This window comes from Lotus japonicus, chromosome 4, assembly GCF_012489685.1.
Source record: "Lotus japonicus ecotype B-129 chromosome 4, LjGifu_v1.2".
In the NCBI taxonomy this organism is placed as follows: domain Eukaryota; kingdom Viridiplantae; phylum Streptophyta; class Magnoliopsida; order Fabales; family Fabaceae; genus Lotus; species Lotus japonicus.
The window spans coordinates 80,338,041-80,359,593 of NC_080044.1; the positions used below are offsets into that span (position 1 = coordinate 80,338,041).

Consider the following 21,553-nt stretch of genomic DNA (forward strand, 5'->3'; position numbering starts at 1 on the left):
TTAGTGTTTTATTTCATCATCACATTCAATTGTCCTAATTGCGCAAAATAACTTAAGAAATTAAACTCGACAATTTCCCTAATTCAACATCATCTATACATTGACACAACATCAAAATTAAACTCTTACCTGAAAAAGGATTTCAAAATATATATATTTATTATGACATCCTCTCTAACTTCAGGGACAAGAACACAGCCGAATTGGCCACAAAATGCCAGGCACAAGATAGTGCAAAGATTACATGAAGACTAACTAAACAAGAAGAGTGATGCTTTCTCATTGTTCTCATTACGATTGAAAGGAATCAAAATGTCAAAGGTGGCACATATCATCAATTCCTACCTTGTTCACATCTATGAACCAACTTTTTTGTTGAATGGTTGTTGTGCATGTGACGTTGTAATTCCTTATCTAGCAAATATTCCTTCAAAGAAGAAAACATAGAGGAATGCTATTCCTAGCTAATAGCTATCTATATATCCTCCAACAACCCCATACTATTCTACAAATAATATCTTAAAAAATAAAATAAAAATTGTATATTTTAGGAATATAAAAAGCATTTAAACTAAGTATGAGAATATATAGGAAAATGAATCAGGAGAACTTGAACTTTATGAATGGTTCTCTAGTTCTGTTGGGTGTTTCCATTTTCTTTTTAATCCCACGTCTCGTTTGTACCGCCATTTATTAATTTCAGTCCTCAAAGTCTCTCTCTCTCTCTCTCTCTCTGTTTCTCTCTCTACTTCACTGCTCTGTCTGTGATGCGCTAAAGACAAGAACCTCAAAAAAAAAAACTTAGAATGGCAGCGACAACCACAACAACATTCCTCAAACTTCAAAACCAGCCCACCAAGCCCAAACGACAACGTAAGTGTCGTCAAACCACTATCTCCTCCTCCGCTTCCTCTTCTACTTCTTCCTCTCCAAACGACACCGTTTCCACCCGCACTCGCGATGCCACCACCGCCACCATAACAACCCACGAACCCGAACCCAACCCGCAATTACCCGATTCACCTTCAACCTACTACAGATTCCGATTCTCCCCTGGCAAGTCTTCCCCAGTCATGGACTACACTCACTCTTCTCCGCTTTCCAACGGACATTCGGGTCCGGGTCAGGGTCATGACCCGTTTCCTTCCAGCTTCTCCAAGTTCAACAACGCCCTCACCGCTGGCCTCCTCAACCCAATGTCGCCGCCGCCGGATAAACCCCGCTCCAGCCCCACCCTCTTTGAAATGATGGTTAGCGAACCGGATATCAATCATCACAGAAACCAGATCCCGCCGAGTAACAACAACATTGCCGCACCGCCGATGCAGAAACCGCAAATTCCGGTGATGGACCGGCAAACCCTGATGATGCAGCGGATATCGGAGTTGTTAGGTTCTCGGAGCCCCGGGAATCAGTTCAACGACCCGACTAACAGTGACATCAAGCTCACGCTCAGCTCCAAAGATGGGTTTAGCATCTCCATGAACGTGCATCGCCAGATTCTTGTTGCGCATAGCAGATTCTTCTCGGTGAAGCTCTCTGATCGCTGGACGCAGCAGCAGAACCGGTCGGCGTTGCCTTATCTTGTTGAGATTGCTGATTGTGATGATGTTGAGGTTTATGTTGAGACTTTGAGGTTGATGTACTGTAAGGATCTCAGGAAGAAGCTCATGAAGGATGATGTTTCCAGAGTTCTGGGTATCTTAAAGGTAATGCCTGAATTGTGTGCTCTGTTCTATTGGTTGGATAATGTAAACTCTAGGATTAGGTTGAGACTCTAGCTAGTTTGGATTGGTGATTTCCACTGTTTGTGGGACAATTACATGATAGAAATTCTGTTGTTCAGGTTATTATATTACTTACTTACTAGTTTTGTTTTGTCATTTGAATTTGACTGATTCATAGTTTTATGATAGTTGCTGGTTTTTGTGGTATCTTAGGTTTCAGCAACAATTGAATTTGACTGATTCATGGTTTTATGAGACTGAATTGAGTTGCTTGTTTTTTTGGTAGGTTTCAGCAGCAATTGGATTTGATGCTGGGGTTTTGTCTTGTTTGGAGTACTTGGAAGCAGCCCCATGGGCTGAGGATGAAGAAGAAAAGGTGGCCTCGCTCCTGTCGGAGCTTCGTCTTGATTCTGTTGGAGCTGGAGAAGTTTTGAAAAGGGTTTCAATTGAAGTTACCCATGGAAATGAAGAGGGGAGTGATAATGAGGAAGTTCTTCTTAAACTTATTCGTGTGGTTCTTGAAGGCAAAGATGAGAAGGCTAGACGTGAAATGAAAGGGTTGGTGTCAAAGATGCTCCGTGAAAATTCTTCACAGAACGATCTTCGGAAGGAGTCTATATACTCGGCATGCGATGATTGTCTTCAGTTACTTCGTCTCCACTTCTTACAGGCTGCAGCTTCGGACATGCGGGATGTAAGTCAAATTGCAAGGCAAGCAGATAATTTGCATTGGATCTTGGATATTTTAATCGATAGACAGATTGCTGAAGATTTCTTGAAAACATGGGCTTCTCAATCAGAATTATCGGAAGCGCATGCTAAAGTTCCTGCAGTTCATAGGTTTGAGATTAGCAGAGTTACAGCGAGATTGTTTGTTGGGATTGGGAAAGGACAGTTATTGGCTTCTAAAGATGCTAGGTGTTTACTTCTAAAAACATGGCTGGTTCCCTTTTATGATGATTTCGGTTGGATGAGGAGGGCATCCAAAGGCCTCGATAGGCACCTAATCGAGGATGGTCTTAGTAACACGATTCTCACCCTGCCACTATCCTGGCAACAGGAAATTTTGCTAGCTTGGTTTAATCGTTTCTTGAACTCCGGCGAAGATTGCCCAAATATTCAAAGAGGGTTTGAGGTTTGGTGGAGAAGGGCTTTCTGGAAGAGGAATGGAGAGCAAGAACAGACAAGACAATTACGAATTACATCTGCATCAATTGAGAACCCTTGAAGACATATTGTTCAAACCTGGTGGAATTGACACCACTATACTGGGTGTGTCCCCTTTTAACCATCTCTATTTGATTTCTCTATGATTTCCAGTATTTAAATCGTCTGTCAAACCCTGGTAGTTTGCCAGCAAAGCTGATTTGTGTTGAACATGTTAGTTAGATCCCACGTCTTCATGCTTTGTTTGAAAATGTACTACACTGATTTTCTTCATCTCCTAGTTTTTTTCTTTTCTTTTGAAATAACCAGAGAATATTGGTTTTATAGCTTGGCTGGGTACTAAGAGCCAATTTTCTTTTCTCACTTCATATCTATTGTATGAATTTCGCCTAAGCTTGACACGGTTTTGCTTTCTCTTGTCGGTTGAATGGATAGCACTCTCAAAGATGGAATAGACCAAAGTGGATATGAGATACCTAAGACAAATCACCTATTATTTTATCAATGATATTGTTCCATTTTCCGCTTGACTGTTTTGGCAAGATAACTTGAGCTTTGTTTGTGATTTTTTTAGGTTCCATAACATTTCTGATTGAAATTTTGACTTGTCAGGGTGAAAATAAAATGTTAAAACATAAAATTCATTTGGTTGACTAAACACTAAACTTTCTTGTAATCCTAGGGGACACCTGTTCAGAGCATCTTTACAGTTATTTGTCTTCTAATGCCAGGATGAGGAAAAAATCTTGTTCAACTGTCAGTGACGCAAATCACCTATCTTTTGCTGTTTGCTCTGCAGTGATTAGACTTTTCATTATGAATTTTGTTTTCATTTCTTGGAGTGCTAGTTTCTGAACTTGACAGCATTTTATTATCTATACGGTTCTCTTACATTTGTCATGTCCTGCATTATTGTCTTGTGCAAGTTTGGTCATGCCTTAGTGCCAGTTTGGTTCCCCATTTGTGTTGACACAAATGAGAAACACATATATACCAATGCATCAAGGAGAAGTACGATTTTGACATGTTGATTCAAACGTGGATCAACGTTGAGTTCAACGTAAATCCAAATATTTAGTTTGCTGAGTTGATTTAGTTCCATTTATCTTTACACTCATTGTCACCTGTGGAATTTTGTATGGCATATGTTGGTCAAAGCCTGTTAGATAAATTTGTAATGTAGGAGGCTTATGTTTCTTTCATGAAAATCTCTTCATTGCTGCCAAACTTTTTGTTTTAGCAAAATATCGTTTCCTGAGATGAGCTAAATTTAACAAGTTCAGCGACTCTTGGCAGGTTAAGTTGATGGAATGTCCATCACGAATTTCTTTTATGGTGGAGCATCAAATAGCTTTGGATGCAAGGCACATAAAGAATGAGGATGACGATAAATATACTTGAATGCCTTTCTTGGAAAGTAATTTATATTGATTTTTGAATGGGATTGAATATATCCAATCGGTTGTGTTGCACAGGAATAACTTCAATGGGGGTTTAGCTGCGGGAATATAATATGTTTCTTTTTTGAGAATGGTTTGATTCTTTTTAATCTCTTGCTTTTCAATTGAAGTTTGAGGGTTCCAAATATTAGCCATGGAAAAAGGAACACTAGAAGAAGTAAAAGAAAAGCATTTACATTTTGAGTTTTCATCAATACTTGTCAGAGGACCAATAAACATTTGTATGCTGACTGTGACATGATAATTAAACTGAGAGGGCAAGAAGTAGGTTGACTCTCGTTAGGTGAAAAGGAAAAGAAGCCATTGTCCAATTAATCATTGAAACATGATTGCAATAAAATGTTGTATGGAAATAGTGCGAAATTTATTACATAAAGAAATGTTCGGTCAAATAAATCAGGTTTTGGTGTCAACGGGCTTATTGATCCTTGCTAATGGGAATAAAACATATTTCATAGTCAACTATTAAATGTTTGTGTAATCACATGCGACGAAAGAATTAGTCGTTACTGTTGGGAATAAAAGTAAAAGTTGATACTTTGTTCTCAACAGAAAAAATACATTAAAAGTTTTGGTAATAAACTAAAGGGAATAATAAGTCAAATCAGTCAACTAATTTAGGCAAGTTGGGCCGAGATCAACATTGGATTTAGGGTTAAGATTATTGGGCGCATGATTCAAGTGGCAGTGTTTATTGTACACATATTCAACAACTATTTTAGGTTTTTGACAAAAAAAAAACAACAATTTTAGGTTCGACAAAAAAAACAACTATTTTAGGAGGGTAAGGGTGTGACTGTGTAAGTTAACTTCGCCACTTAATTTCAATGGAATTCAATACTATAGGGATTAGTGGATTGATAATGGCAATCAAAATTTATAACAAAAGTGAAATTGCTTCTGTCCATAGTGATTATGTACCTCAATGGGGTTTGTCTAACTCTCCTAGCAAAAGTTTTTTTTTTCCATCCACCATATTTGAATTAGACTTAACTTGAGAGGAATCAAACATGTACTACTTGAACAAACCCTCGTCGGTTGAAATTCAACCTTCTATTGAAATAATGGGAACAATGCTTTAGTTGTTAAATGAATGATTTTTTATTACACTTATAACACATAATTAATTCGATCTAAGTGGGCTGCTAAAAATTTAAACATGCTTTAAATTTGGACAAAAACATATGGAAAAAGTGAATGATTATTAATACGAGATTCAGTGAAGCTAATAGTACAACAAGTGAAGACTGAAGAACACAATGAAAATCGAAAATCGAAAATCGACGGTTGTTTTGTTTTTACTTATCACTTGTATTTCATCAGCTTCTCAACTTTCTTGGTATTATTTAACCTAATAATATCATTATGTGAAAATGTGAGGGTCATCACAAGCAGCCGACGCCAATTATAAAAATGAGGTTTCATGTTGGAATTCAATGCCAAGATTAAAAATAAAAGGTAGTATAAAAACGGAAGCCAGATGAATTTAGTTTTTTAAAATAAGGTAGTTTTCATTAAGCTTGTCTTCTGTGGAAAACGTTTCACATAATCTTCCATTGTTAAAGCTAAAAAAAGGGGTTTCAACTTGGAAACTCATGCACAAGGCAAGGAAGAAATTCTTAAAATACTATAAATAATAAACTTAGAGCTGCAAGAAGTGTGCACGTAATCCTTGGGATGATTAGAACAATATTTAACTCATCAATTAAGTAGCTGGAATGAATTAAATAAATGTGAAGAGCAGTTGGATGATGGATGCATGAGAGTATGGAAAGAAAAAAAATGAAAAATATTTTTCTTGTTTGTTTTTTATTTTAGAGTTTCATCACTTTTGATGACTTCAGTGGTGTCGGTGAATGAGTAAGACTTTTTTTTTTTTTTTGGTCAAAGTGAATGAGTAAGACTTATGTGTCGTGCAATTGGGGAAATATGAAGTTACAATTACATATTACATCATCATACGACAAAGGTGCAATCCTAAAGCACGAAGGACCTCTGAATCCACGATCGTTCAATACCCATTAAAACACTCTCCTAAGTGATATGTTGGCTAAGTCAGATCAATTATATAACATGCATGTGTTTTTCACTTTAAAAATAGAGATAGACATTTACAATCTTTAGTTGTGTTTTTTTATTGTAAGTAGTGTATCATTTAAGGAAAATACTTTAGTTAATATTATTGAAAAGGGGAAAAACAAAATAGGTGATCTGATTCATCCCAGTACATAATTACTTCGTGTTTGAATCTTATAGAGTTGGTCCACTACTTAATAAAAGCTACAATATTATTTTCTCTTTGGAGCTTGCAATAAGCCTTACCTACATTAGCATTACCAGTAACCCCAGCTAGCATAGGATTAGGATGGTCCTAACTAAGTAACTACAAATATACATAATCATGCATGTACGAATAAAATATTTGTTATATAAATAAAGAGATTAGAAGATGGACCACCCTACCCTAAAGTACTAGGGGGTAGCCTGGTTTGTTTGTAGAATGTCTCAGAGTTGAACAGGGTGTTACTGCCCCCAATCCCCCGCTATTTGTGGTGTCCCCAATTGACCCCTGCTCTATGGCCTCACTTTTTATTGCTCCTTGAAATTTGTTCATGCTCGGCTTTATTTATTTTGATTTATTTCAAAAAAAATTATAATAGATAATAATAATATATATAATTAAGAGAAAATAAATGGTCCTTTTTTTATTCCAAAAATATATATAAAAAAATTGTTCCCCCCTCAATTATAGGTAATCTCTAAATATAACTATCGTTAATTTAAAATTAAATTGTATACAGACTAAAAAAGGCTATTAAAATATTTTTTTAGTTCATCAAAAAAATATATTGCACCATTCAGAAATTGAACCATAGACCTCCTCACTTAATTCATATGTCCCCTAGGTTGTTAATATATTTTAATTTCAATTTCGAAAAAAAAATCTTCCCATGTAACCAAAAAAAGTTTCAAAAAAATATAATTTTATTTTTTAAATAAATTTTTAGATAAGGGCACTATTTCAAAAAAAAAACTACACTTTTTTTTTGGTACATCGGAAAAAAAAAACTACACTTTAATTCATCTTAAGTTATTTCTCAAATTAAAAGAGTTTAAGTTTCCATGAAATATTTTATCTATTAAATTCTTTTTTTATGTATCATCACAACTGACAACCATAAAATTAATCTTCCGCCAAAACTTTAAGATTACGTTAGTTAGATAGGTATTTCCCAATAAATTATTCTTCATATGCATCATTTAAAGATCAAACTCTCACATACACTTTCAAAAAATAACTCACACATAGATGCTTAAGAGTACTATCTACCAATTATATTAGTTTTTGTTGGTTCTACATAAATATTTATTGAGCACATAATAAAAATTTGAATAAGTGAAGGAAAAATAAAATAAAATAAGGCAATGTATTACTTTAAAAAAAAAAGGCAATGTATTTTGACTTTCGAGAGTTAAAAAATCAATAATTTATTTAATTATGGTTAAAATTTTAATTAATGGGAGGATGTAGAACTGTAGAAGTGATTGTGTTGTTGCTTACCTTAGCATGCGCAGAGAGCGTGGTGCACACAGCCCAAAAACAGCATCAGATTCAGAGAGGGAGAAAGTGGGATGAGTGACGTCATGGCGGAAGAGGAGAAATATAGTAAGCGGCGGAGAAAGCTGCTCCTCCCACTTACAGATACAGGACCACCACCTTTTTCACAGACACTAATTTTAAGCTGTGATGGTCACCTTCACTTTCCCATTCTCATCCCTCAGCGCGTGTCGTTAATCATTTGAAATCCTTATTAAGAAGTATTTATCCAATTTTTTATCCTTAAATTAATGTGAATATGATTGGAAAAAAATAGTAAATACTAGTACTGGTTTGTACCACAGAAAGCTACCACTTGGAATCTATTTCATAGCTTTATACAAATTACTTTATAAAAGTTAAGGGTTGCTGAGGTATAAAAATAGTGAGTTTAGTAACTTTCCTGTCTATTATTTATAAATATTTAGGATAAATATCAAATTATTAAAAAATCAAAATAATATGACACATTAAGACAAGAATGTATGCAATTTCTTCATTTTTTATTGGGTACTGGAAAAATCAGCTAAACTTATTAAGGACCAAAATCTTTAGTTCAAACTCTCTATTTCTAGAGTGTGAAAGGTGAAAAGGTGAAAACAGAATGGAGGAGGAGGAATAAGTTAATAGCTGCTAGGTGGGTTCAGAAATACGAACGTATAATCTTGTATCTGGAAAAGCCTGTACAGGACTTTACTTAGGAATGGCTTCAATTTTGGGATTTGTTCCTGTACAAAGATCTCGTTCTTAATTTTTCCCCCTCTATATTAATTCATGCAAATTTTGATTGCAGTTGATAAATAATTAATATATATATTTCTTGTGTCTCTTGGTTTCTACTTTCTTGTAATCTACAATTTCAATCGTAGAAAATATTTCACGTGAAAAAATGCTTAAATTAATATGCTTTAGGTGATCTATATGAAATAGAGGTCGTTTGCATTAATTCCAGAGTAAATTATGTTAATTCTCTCAAAATTTGTTATAATAATACTTCTCTATATTATTGTTTAAAATATATTCTTCATCCGTCTCTTTTAAATTTGATGATAAAATATTAGAATTCGCCACAAAATCATTGAAGAATGAATAACAATGCAATAATTAGTGATGAATTTTACAAAAAAAAATAAAATGATTTTCGTCATAAAGATAGTCACTAATATAAATATGTCTACTTTAGTGCCGGTATTTTTCCATCTACAAAATTTGATTTCTATACATGTAGAGTTTAACAAGTATTTTTAAATTATATGGATTTGGCACATTAGCATCGACTAAATCGACACAAACAGTTAAAAAAATCACGAAGTAAGCGTTGGTTTGATCGGCACCACTTAGCGTCAACTTACTGAAACAATTTGTGGTCAACGCTACATTCATCGACCAATTTAACATCACCTGTGAAATGTGACAGACATTGATGTCAACTAGGTCCAACCCATCCCATTTTGTGGGCCCACAGGTTAACGTCGACCAAGCTAGCTGACGTTAATCTTCATTAATTTCTTGACCTCGTCTTCCTTATAAGCCCTTCTCCCCCTAACTCCCTCAAACCCTCACAATTACTCTCTCCCCTATCGGCCCCCTACCTCCTCCTATGCCATCTTCACCTCTTCCTCGATCCCTCGATCCCTCCGGCAATGAAATCCTGCTCGCCCATCCCTCCTCGCTTCAATTCGACAATGAAATCTTGTCGCCCGTCCCTCCTCACCACCTTCATCGCACTCTCGACCCCTCCCTAGTCCTCCTCCACCCTTACCTTTGGCCTCCCTCGAAGGACGCAACCTAATCTGCCCTTTCCATTGGCCTCTTTGTATCCCTTGATCACCACATCCGCCTTCATCGTCCCTCGCCGCCCAAGTTATAGCGTCAGTTAAAAACCGATACTAAAAAGTGTTTTCTAACATTGATACATATAGTTTTAGAAAAAGCAAAAGCATAAACATATCCTACTATATTTAAAAGGTGAAATCTACCATACCCTCATTGTATGATACATAACTGATGCGATTTGAGGTGTACCAATAGGAAACCGACATCTGGCAGTGTATTTGAATTTTTGTTTCATTTTAAAACATATATGGGTAAAAGAAGAAACACTTACTTAAATGTCAATGGTTCACGTCATGTCTTGTATCATACCTCAACTAAGTGTTGTGGTATGCTAGCAAGCACCTATTCAAAATGGATATTTTGATATTTCAGTCTTTTGTTGATATTATAAGTTTTTTAAATGGCCGATAAGAAATAATCGGGGAAATTTCATTGGCTTTTTTTTTATCTCGCAGTAGGAAGACTACTTTGGCAGTATTTATATATGTTGGTGCATTGACCCCCATTTCTCTTCAAAGTTCAAAGATAGAGAGAGAAAGAGAGAGAAAAGGGGGCAGGGCAATTCAGCTTATGAGCAATGAAATGATATGATGATCATAGCATGTAGGTCATCATCACCCCTATCTGATCTTCTATTTCTGAGGAAGTAGCTCTCATCTTTCTTCCTACCTAGTTGGTTTTCATGGTACCCTCATGCTGGCTTATTAACAGCACAACAACACTGAGAAAAAGCACCTCCAATTTTCCACTACTTTGATCCAATACCAACCACCACTCTGGTTTCATGGGTGAAAACAAATCCAGGGACATGGTTTCATCATCAACCGGTAATTTCTGCTACTCAACAGATGTGTCACCAGGCTTTGTCTCTGACTCAGAGATGTTCAACCTCACCTCAGGCATGGATATGATAGGCTTTTCAAAGAACCTTCATCTTCATCACCAACAACAACAACAAGAAGAGAATCATCTAATCCAAGATTCTTCTTCCCCTTGGCAGAACAACAGCAGGTTCCTAGTTGATGATTCTTCTTTAAGGTGTGTGTTCCCTTGTGAAGGTAACGAAAGACCAAGTCAAGGCCTTTCACTTTCTCTCAGCTCAACCAACCCTTCTAGTATTGGTTTGCAACCTTTTGAGCTAAGACACACAAACCAACACCATCATCATCATCAACAACAAATGTTGCAAGATGCAAATATTTATCACCAACATGGGGATTTTGTGCTAAAACACTCCAAGTTCTTGGTACCTGCACAGGATCTATTAAACGAGCTTTGTAGTCTAGGAACAAAGAAAAATGATATTCCAAAGTCTGAAAAGTCTGAGAAGAACAAAGAGTGGGAAGAGGGTTCCTCAAAGAAACACTGTCTTGGTTCTCTAGAGTTTGTGGAATTGCAGAAGAGGAAGACCAAGCTGTTTTCAATGCTGGAAGAGGTATATATATATATATGTTTCAAATTAACCAATATAATTCTTACTATTTTGCTTGCTTTTAGAGCTTAATTTCACTATCAAATGTAGAACATCTTTTGTTGATTGTTTCACATAATATGGAAAATGTAAAAACTATTACTTCAAGTGAATTAGCAGTCACAATCCAGGTTCTTAACTTTTCCTTGGTATGGTTGATGGGATTGGGGTCTTTGGAATTTGATTCTTGAACTAATTAAGCAGCCAGTGTGGGTCTTTTCATAAATGCCACCCTTGTAACAATTGACCCTTTTTATCTACTTATCCCCACAACAACCCAATACATGCCTTAATATAATGTTTCCTTTTCCTAACAAATTTGTTTTCATTTTTGTACATATTTTGAAAAAAATTCTACAAGTGATTCTAAAATCAGCATCAATATATTTTGAAGCAAAACTTCTGTGAGTATGATTTAAGTTTCAGAATTGATTATGAAGAAAGAGAAGCTAATCCAGATTTACTATTGATCAACACTTTCAAAAATAATGCTGTAAAGATTCATTTTGTACTATGGTGGATGTTACTATCAAAGTGCAATTTACATATATTACTTTGTTTCACTTTTTGGTATGAAGGTTGAAAGAAGACACAGGCACTACTGTAATCAAATGAAGGCTGTGGTTTCCTCCTTTGAAGCAGTGGCTGGTAATGGTGCTGCTACAGTTTACTCAGCGTTGGCTTTGAAACAAATGTCTAAGCATTTCAGATGTTTGAAGGATGGGATTTTGGAGCAGATTCATGCAACAAGAAAACTCTTGGGAGAGAAAGATCCAATTTCACCAGGCACAACAAAGGGCGAAACACCTAGGCTTAGAATCATTGAACAAACACTGAGACAGCAGAGGGCATTCCAGCAAATGAACATGATGGAAACTCATCCATGGAGGCCACAACGTGGCCTTCCTGAGCGATCCGTTTCGGTTCTCCGGGCTTGGCTCTTTGAGCACTTTCTCCACCCGTACGTAATTACTCTGTCCTTATCCTCATGTTCTACATGTTTAATTTCATGATTTGCACAAAATTCAAAGCATATTTATTCATAAATTAAAACTTTAACCTTTTAATTGATGTTATTTCAAAACGTTAATTCCACCTTGAAATCAAACATGCCAATAGATTGAAAGTTACAATCAAGCTCCAATATGAGTAAGGTACAAAGTTGATTTTGCTGAAGAATCAATGTTTTATCCAAATCAAAAAAGGAGAACAACTATTGGCAGTTGAGGGAGTGTCGTGAGTTTCTTGTATATATCTAGAATCTCAATCATTTATGCTGGTGTGAACAAACTACCCTACACAATTTTGTTAGTTTCTGTGCATCATTCAGATTCCATCTTTTCATATTTTGTCACGTTATTTAATTTCCAAGAATTTCTCCACCATGCATATTAATTTCTTTCTCTCTCTAAATTTATAATCATTTTGATTTGCTTCTATCACTCAACTACTACTTTTTTATGGGTTTAATTCTTCTCCTGTAGGGGCCGGTTTTCCACCATAGTCATCTCTAATAATTAATTTAATAAGTTAGCATTTCTTACATGCCATTGAAGGTCATTAATTTAATTACATATATGTTGTTAATTGTTTTTAGGGTGAAAACTTTTGCAGGTACCCAAGCGATGTAGATAAACATATTTTAGCCAGGCAAACTGGTCTCTCGAGAAGCCAGGCAAGTTCCCCTTCCTTCACCTACTCTTTCAATTCGCCTATGATCAATTAATTAACATAATTTCAGCCATGCAAAAAATTTATATTGTTGACATTACTGTACATTAGTTAAAAAAATATAATTCTGATGATGAACATGTCATCATGATCATGATGTGTTAACCTATCAGATTGAAGTAATTAATAACAGGGAAGTTTCGCGTGATATGTTCATTAAACAGTGATTGAGCAAGGTTAATGTTTTGCTACACTTCATAGAATTGAAAATTGAAAAGAGGAGAGTGAGATATACGATATGTGATGTGATCTTGAGAAAAATAGAGAGATATTGGAAAAGAAAAAGTGTAAAAATGAGATAATTGAAAAAGTGAAGTGTGATAGAATAATAACTCTGAGCTGATAAAAAAATTATTTAATAAATAGTAACTAAATGTTATGTTTGCTGCTTAATTTTTTAAATTATCTACTCAAATTAAGTTGATACTGTTAATTTTTCTTCAAGAGTGTTAATTGCTATATATTTCGAGAGAATAGTATCACTAATCACATAATCACATGAATTGCCATATGTCACATCAATTCTTTCTCCTCACTCTAGTATTTACAAAACTAATTAAATCTCGTTTGGTGGCATATGTTTGAAATTAAGCAGGTATCGAATTGGTTTATCAATGCAAGGGTGAGGCTATGGAAGCCAATGGTAGAGGAAATGTACTTGGAAGAAGAGAAGGAGCGAGAGCAAAACATGGTGGCATCCTCAGAGGGAGCAGATAACAATAATATTCATGAAGAAGAAGATATGAACCATGATGTTCAGAACCTATCTCCTTCAACAAGACCTGATCAGAAGCCAACAACACAGGCGAGGAGGCTTCTTCGAATCGACTCAGATTGCATGTCGTCCATCATCAACAACCCGGACCATGATCAAAATGACACAAAGACCCACCACCACATGAATCCCCACGAACAATTTGAGTCCGGAGTTGATCTTGATTTCTCATCCTATGCTACGCACCACTCTCCAAGCATGCAGGTTTCTTACACCAGCGCCGGAAACAATGTCAACCCAGGTTTCCGTGGTGGTGGTGGAGTGTCGTTGACGCTAGGGTTGCAACAGCACGGTGGTTCAGGCGTGGTGAGCTTGGCGTTCCCTCCTCCGCAAGCAACACAAGGCTCCATGTACTACACGAGAGACCAGGTTGATCAAGAGTGTCCAACGGGTCAGTTTTCTCTCTTGGATGGTGAAGGACAAAACATGCCCTACAGGAATCTCATGGGGACACAGTTGCTTCATGACTTTGCATGATACAACATATTCAAGTGGCATGACATATCAATTGTAGTTGTAGGTTTTAAATTGTGGTTGCTGTCATCATGCAGTTGAGTTGCAGTGATTCAAAAACTCTTGATAGTTGCTGCAGAATTATGGTTGTAAACGGCAATTTAAAACCTTAGTAATATTGACAAGTGAAATTAATTAATTAAAGTAGAATTAAGTTTAGTCTTAATGTTCAATCAGCTTAGTATATATATATACACCATGATATGTTACTACCATACTTTAAGCTAGCTAGACTTAGATGATATATACTTTTAATATGTATTCATGCCTCCTATATTCTGGAATTTATAAATTTTCGTCAGATTTGCAAAGATTATACAGGTTTTCTGCATGGTTCTTCTGATCATTAATTTCCATTAGATTTGCAAGGGAATTTTGTTTTAGAAAAATGAAGCCACATGTTTGTTGATGAGATTTCCATTATTCACCACAGTGAAGGAGCTCAAATGGAAAATAAAATTGTATTTTAGGGTAGAAGATAGTTGTAGTTTATTGATGAAAAGAAACGAATAATACAAAAGGGACAATAAATAATTTGGCGGTACCACTTTAATTTAGATGGATAATAAGATCAAGAATGACAGAAAAAAAATAATTAGGTGCTGTGGTCCCTTATTCATTTCATGAAGACAACCTCTTATGCGGTTATGCCAATAAGAATTGGTTGCTTTGTGATTTGTCTGTCTTATGATTGGTTCACCGGTGCCCTTCATCATCTTCTTCTTTAATTTTTATGGCCATTGAAAAGATGAGTACTTTTCGATAAAGTTTAGTGTTGGAGGCACTAAGGTAATTTTAAGACGAAATGCATGGTCTTTATTGAATGCAACTTGTGTTAAAAGCTGCATCATGCATCAACTGAATCACACCCGAAGACAGATCCATACATGCATGTTTAATTTACAAACTAAAGACAATCAAACCTTAAAAGAAAGCAATATAACATAGCATCACAACTGCACATTACATGATTACAATACAAAATCATACTTGTTCTAATCCACCTAACACATTTTAAGCCCTAAAGGAAAGATGAGAGCAAAAGAAAAAAAATTCATCACCACAAACAGTAAACCTAGAGTTTTTTTTAATCTTTTTGATCAATCAAGAAACTTAGAGGTGAAACACAATTTTACACTTTTTTACCTTTTTCAACTTTACTCATGCATTTTACCCCCCTTTTTTTTTCTTTTCAGTAATGATACACACCAATAATAATGGACATATCGATGTGTTGGTTGTCGAGACCTAACACAACCTTCTCATTTGTTTGAGCTTGAGACCGGTTATGCAAGCATATCTTATTATCAATTTTATCCCTCAATTTAGTATTTGATTTAGCTCAATGACGTAGTGTGTGATTCGTACAATGAACCTTAACTTTTTGTTGTTGTAATGATACACTATCAAAATTTTGCAGCATATCAACGATACACGTGTTTAGTGGTGGTTTTCGACCACCAAACCACCGCTAAACGCGCAGGGCAAAAAAACATTTGGTGGGTTTTAAAACCACATAAAATAAATACACTAATTTTGTGGCGGTCTGTGTAGCGCTCATAAACCACCAAGATCAAACTTTCATATTTTTTTAAACACTACATTTGTGGCGATCTCAAACCCTTACTAAACGTGTGATGTAATTCTTTTTACACGTTTAACCACAGCAAAAAAGAGTTGCTAAATGCGTATGTCAGCTCTCTATGTACACTAAATATTGTTTTTTTTTTGTCAACAGCTTACCCCATTTTTTACTTAAATTATTTTATTTTTATTTTGGTATTACAAGGAGAGCAAGGCCCACGAAAAGGTCCAAAGGAAAAGACTAAAACTGGTTAATGCATTCAACCAAGCTTTGGAAAAATAAACTCATAGACCCAAAGATTCAGTGATCGAAATTGTTCGAGTTCGGATACATTTGGTGAGACGGGCCATCGAGTGGGTTCGCGCGGATTGGGTCTATGACTAGGCCTACTAAATTTTGTTTGGGCTTTTATGGAATTGTGTGTTTTTAATAAGAAAAATGTTCATCAAATTTAAAATTAAGAATTATATTGGTCCAAATTAGTACACTCGATGACAAGCATTAAAAGGTCTCTTATTACATTTGACTGGCAAGCTTCAATTATTGCTTGAGAAAATCTTTATTGAGTCCAACATCTTGAAGGGCAACATAAGTGTTCAAAATATTTCTAAATATAAATTAGTCAATTACTTACTTCTATAAACATATAGCTGCATTAGCTAGTTGTAATGATAACACCAATGTTTGCACAAATACACCAATTATTTATGGTCGGATGATCAATGCCAATGCATCAAACTGCATAACTTGTATCTCTTTTGTCTCATTTTCAATTCTTTCAGTCTACAAGGAAAAATCAGTATAACAAGACACAATGTTACAATCGTGAAAAAGGAGGAACAGGGTCAAAAGTAAAACAATAGAAATTGATCACTTAATATTTTTCATCTTCAAGTGCTATTGAAAACATAGAGTATGATGTGATTCCCAGTAAATAAATGGAATCAAGAAAAACTTGCACATTGTCCTCGTCCACCACCATGATCGCAGTTTAATTAACTGAAAAATATCTGAAGAATGAGGTAGAATTAAAAAACTAATATTCATCACATGTAACATGTTCATCGACTCATCACGTGACTGAACTCCTACTTTTAGAAGACACCGTAGTATGCAAGGCAAGTGGTCCCAGTAGAGTTATTAGTAATGCGTATCCAGTGAAGCACAGTAATATTAATATATTATAGAGAAATAATAATTAATTATAGTAATGTGTATTAACTCCAGTGCAGTGCAGTAGTATTACAGAAATGGATACTCTCGCATTACGAGATCAACGAGAGAGGACAAAATACTATTAATAGTATAAGTTATGATTTATACAAGATTTGTCAAAACCTAATTGGTAGTACAGTACTTCTTTTCCTTATAAAAACATGAGAAGATTCACGTAGCTTCCTACGGTCATTTGCTAACACAGATCCAAACATGTAGTAATAGGATTTTAATACACTTACACTCACATTGGTAAACACAGAATGCTGTTATAACAAGTTAGTAACACATATAACTTTGACAGATTAGTTTGGTAGAAGAAGGCATGATAATTAAAGTATGTGGAAATAGTAGGCAGGTGCATTAAATCACGAATTAAAGATTCCCTTCAGCAATAGTAACTTACAAATCAAAATTCTCCCTCCTTCCCCTTCCCATCCACATTTTGCTTAAACTACAATTCTTTTTGTACACAGACATTTCCCCAACTCTCACTCCACCTCAGTAAACTCCGAGGAAAAATTGCAAAATCTCACAACGTGAGTGTGAGTGAGGGAGCCATCCAACAAATAATGAAATATGTTCATGAATCCTCCTCCTTAATATAATTTATCAGTGACATATCACTACTTTAGAGCATGTTTGGTTTAGAGTGAAAGCACATTGATTTTGCCTTGGAAAGTGGGATCTCGCCAAAATGTGAAAGCAATTTTTTTGAAGGGTTGGAGTTGAATATGGTTGGATGTTAAAACCAACATACCCTATGCTTCGCTTAACTCATCTTCCCTACACTCACCCACATCTATAACCATGGTTCCTTTCTTCGTCGTTGATTTCCTCACTCTGCAACAGTTTCTCCTCGGGGCCTGCCAAATACATGCATCAAAGGAAACCCAAATCAATGTCCAAACAAAGGATGACAGTGTGCCACCAAACAAGTGAATTTTACAAAGTTTAAAACATGATATTCATATAAGAAACGCTCAAAACAGTTTAGCAGGTGAGTAGCAAGCCAATCCTACATGTTCACTTTTGACATTACTAGCCTACGTCCGTGTTTGAAAATCCATCTACAATTGATTCTGAAGTCAAAATCAATTCAGGAGAGAAACTTATGTAGCTTCTGGTGTCATAATTAATTATGAGAAAAAGAAGTTGATTCAAACATGCTATAAATTCTAGGGTAGACATGTTATTAACATCCTCACATGTTGGTAGTATAATATAAACTTAGGAGACTGAGACTAGAACTTACTCTTTCCCAAAGATGTGGATCTGGCTTCTTATATACTGTGACTTTCTCAAGAGAAGAAGGATCAGCCATCTTCCACCGGCATTCCGGGTGAGGGACACGATGCCTATCATACTCAGTCACTGTCTGCTGCAGTGTGGAATTCTGTTGTGCCTTGGAGAAATAAAATACAAAAGGCTTCTGGCATGGATTTCTGCTAACTGGCCGCGTGTTAAATGCATAAGCAGTGTAATCTGCCCTTTTATACCAGTTCAAAAATGTTCTAGAAGGCATTTCCATCTCCCGGGGTGAAAATATGCCCCGAAATATCTGAACAGCAAAACCCCATGAAACGGAAACCGTCCAGCTTTTCGATCTGTCGTAGCAGATTGATTGTTGCATTAGCCCGGCAGAGTCAAGCTTCATCGGTATAGTAAGGCGTTGAAGAGCTTGCACCCTAGTCACGTTGGGGAAGATTGGCTCAACCACATCAAGGTGGTGTAATGACACCAATGGAGTCACAGGATGAGCTGCAAGAAGACCGAACAGGTTCCCATACACATCATACTGTTTCAATAAACCAGGGACTCTCAGTATGAAAGTTAACAGAATAGAATGCAAGACAGGACTATATCCCTTGCCTAAAACACTTTGCATGACTTTACTGCTTTGTTCAACAAAATGGAATGCATCTTTGTTATGAATGGTGAAAACATTTAGCATTTTGAAAATTTTAAAACTAATTAATATTCCCTTCAAGTAACTGGAAATTGTCTTATTTCTTAACATGAGTTCTTGACTCACATTCTCATCTACAAACCCATAAAAATCTCCTATGACCATTTATAACAGTGCCTCTGCACTTCACATTACAATATGAAGTCACAGAGAAAAAGTAAAAGCCCTTGTCATGTTGCATTGTTGCCTAATTTGCCTTAACAACTTTGGTCTTTGAACCACCCAACAGCACAAATGGTTTACAATACAGGGTCAATATCTAAAATGCCAATGATTGTACTCTGAGCTGAGCCTAATTTCTCCAATAAAAAAATATATATCAGGAGTCTTCAAACAGCCGCAAGCCAAAGCAAATAATTAAATTCCACGACCCAGAAATTGAATGCAGAAGTCAGATTCAACTAAGAAAGCCAAACCAGAAAAAGATATTAATGCAATAGGACAACACCGACACCGACAGTACTATCTGGGACCAAGTTACCAACAAGTTAAAATAGAAACTTGCAGCCTCAGCAATGGTAATTTAGTGACATCAAAGACTTTCTAGTATTGGATTTTTCTCACACACAGTTTTTCACCCTCATTTTACACTCTTTCTACCAATCTGTGTAATACAATTACTTCTCTTTATCCAATTTCATCAGGGTCTAACTCTAAACACAGTTCTTCAATCTTCCATTCACTCCAGTCACAAAAAGGAAACAGCTAGCATTGCAATTATTAGGAAACAGTAAAAAACCAAAAGTTATGGAAAATCAGAAAGCAGTGTCCCACTCCCACCGAACCAGAACAATGCCGACAAAAAACAAAACAATGCAAATTCAATCAAACCAACAAAGAGGTCCGCGTATCATGATAAGATAGAGACAGTAAAAAAGCACGGTGGTTGCAAACAATCAATACAGTACTGTACTACTATTGCTAACTGAGTTAGCAACCGAGTTTGTGACGCACGAACCTGGTGGAAACCGGTTTCTTTAGTGAGTGGAACACCGAGTTCGGCCATACAAGCTTGCATTCTGTCATCGGAGCCGTAGAGTCCCGGGTACCTCTGAATGCAACGGTCCTGCATTTTGCTGAGAGCTTTCGCCAAAGGGTAGCTGATAGCGAAGCCTCCTCCGCCGTAGGCCATGCCGTAGGAGAAGAAGATGTTCTGCAAGTGAGACTCCGATAAGCTCCCAATGTAATAGTATTGGGTATGGTCATACTTCCTCAGAATCCTAACAAGGTTATCGGTGACGAAAACGGTGTCGTCGTCGCCCATCACGAACCACCGCACATCCTTCATCCCGAGGCGCAGCGTCTCCGACACGATCCGCGAGATCCTGATCGCCGACCGGTGCCCCTGCCGGTTCGTGTATGAGAATCTCGACGTGTCGCCGGAGATCCTCACCGGCGGGAGAATCCCGTCGCCTTCCCGCGTCTTCACCTTGTTGTCCAGCCACACCACGCCCCGCATCTCTCTCCTCCTGTACCAGAGCTTGATGTAGTTCTTCCTCTGGTCCCATAGCTTGGCCGACGCGGCGATCCCGAACACCACGTGCCGGAGCTCCGTTTGGGTGTCGGCGCGGTGGGTTACCGTTTCTGTTTCGGTTTCACGGGAGGCGAGGGCGTGGTTGGGGAAAGGGGTTTCGGTGTGGTGGCAAGAGCGTGAGGTGGAGATGAGTTTGAGCGTGTAGATGACGTAGGTGAGGGAGACGAAGAAGATTAGCAAGAAGAGAAGCTTGTGTAAGGTTCGTGACTGTGGTCCATTAATGGCGGTGGTTGCAGATTTAGGGCTTCTGACATGTTCCCAAATTAGCTTCTCTGCTTCCTTCTCCGCCATTTTCATTTTCAATTGAGTGAAAGTAAAGAGAAGCAGATCTTGAAGAAGTGGAAAGTGGAAGAAACAGATGAATGTGGGAAAAACAAAAAGGAAGGAGGGTTAGTTCGTGGAATCAATTAAACAGGTGGTGCTAGCAGAAGAAGGTGGGGTTGGTTGCAGAGCAGAACAGAACAGAAGAAGAAGAAGAAGAAGAAGAAGAAGAAGAAGAAGAAGATGAAGGAGAAAGCGTGTGTGAGCATAAGAGGTGGTGGTAGCAGTGCCAGCCCAAGTTCACAGTACACACCCCCCAGAATAGAACCGAATGCAGAAAAGAAAATTATTTATATTTACATTTCTCTGGGGTAGGGTAGAGATCCACCTAGTAGGTATTTATTTGGGCTTGAATGACGGTAGGAAATATATTTATAAAGTTGCATTTATTCACATCAATATCATTTTTATATTTATATAAGTGTAATAAGTGTATGTTTAATTACCTATAAAACCATCATATTAGATATTTTTCAGTGTTAATAAGGTATTTGACAATTAATAGTTGTCAGATTATTCTTCGTCCATTGTACTAAGTGGTAGTAGACTGACTAATGAGTTTTTTCCACTTCAAAGAACTGAAAGTCGAATCTTCAACTAATTACTTAATGAATGAAGTGTTAAATACTTACTACTGTATGTATTGACTAA

General features: G+C 36.6%; 3 protein-coding genes across 3 annotated transcripts; 2 read left to right on the forward strand and 1 right to left on the reverse strand.

Moving 5' to 3' along the window:
• The first annotated feature begins 686 nt into the window (after window positions 1-686).
• Window positions 687-4,550, forward strand: LOC130711279 (BTB/POZ domain-containing protein At1g63850). Its single transcript, XM_057560829.1, has 3 exons — window positions 687-1,709; window positions 2,014-2,999; window positions 4,191-4,550. The coding sequence occupies exons 1-2, from the start codon at window positions 807-809 to the stop codon at window positions 2,953-2,955; spliced, it is 1,845 nt and encodes a 614-aa protein (XP_057416812.1). The 5' UTR covers window positions 687-806; the 3' UTR covers window positions 2,956-2,999; window positions 4,191-4,550.
• Window positions 4,551-10,296: 5,746 nt separating this feature from the next.
• Window positions 10,297-14,437, forward strand: LOC130711780 (homeobox protein BEL1 homolog). The gene is made up of 4 exons (XM_057561519.1): window positions 10,297-11,223; window positions 11,838-12,220; window positions 12,874-12,934; window positions 13,586-14,437. The coding sequence occupies exons 1-4, from the start codon at window positions 10,573-10,575 to the stop codon at window positions 14,240-14,242; spliced, it is 1,752 nt and encodes a 583-aa protein (XP_057417502.1). The 5' UTR covers window positions 10,297-10,572; the 3' UTR covers window positions 14,243-14,437.
• A 2,973-nt stretch (window positions 14,438-17,410) lies between these two features.
• Window positions 17,411-21,213, reverse strand: LOC130710997 (uncharacterized). The gene is made up of 3 exons (XM_057560418.1): window positions 20,006-21,213; window positions 18,334-18,876; window positions 17,411-17,944 (listed from the first exon to the last, which is right to left on the reverse strand). Exons 1-3 carry the CDS (start codon window positions 20,876-20,878, stop codon window positions 17,840-17,842), a joined length of 1,521 nt encoding a protein of 506 aa, XP_057416401.1. The 5' UTR covers window positions 20,879-21,213; the 3' UTR covers window positions 17,411-17,839.
• Between the last annotated feature and the right edge of the window lie 340 nt (window positions 21,214-21,553).

Bases quoted from the DNA above. Each gene is read 5' to 3' on its own strand.
- LOC130711780 (XM_057561519.1), top strand. From the start codon at position 10,573: ATGGGTGAAAACAAATCCAGGGACATGGTTTCATCATCAACCGGTAAT. The intron at 11,224-11,837 runs GTATATATATAT...TTTGGTATGAAG, and splicing joins TGTTTTCAATGCTGGAAGAG to GTTGAAAGAAGACACAGGCA. The intron at 12,935-13,585 runs GCAAGTTCCCCT...GAAATTAAGCAG, and splicing joins CTGGTCTCTCGAGAAGCCAG to GTATCGAATTGGTTTATCAA.
- LOC130711279 (XM_057560829.1), top strand. From the start codon at position 807: ATGGCAGCGACAACCACAACAACATTCCTCAAACTTCAAAACCAGCCC. The intron at 1,710-2,013 runs GTAATGCCTGAA...TTTTTTTGGTAG, and splicing joins GAGTTCTGGGTATCTTAAAG to GTTTCAGCAGCAATTGGATT.
- LOC130710997 (XM_057560418.1), bottom strand. From the start codon at position 20,878: ATGAAAATGGCGGAGAAGGAAGCAGAGAAGCTAATTTGGGAACATGTC. The intron at 18,877-20,005 runs GTTCGTGCGTCA...TTATTGAAACAG, and splicing joins AAGAAACCGGTTTCCACCAG to TATGATGTGTATGGGAACCT. The intron at 17,945-18,333 runs GTAAGTTCTAGT...TGTATTTGGCAG, and splicing joins ATCCACATCTTTGGGAAAGA to GCCCCGAGGAGAAACTGTTG.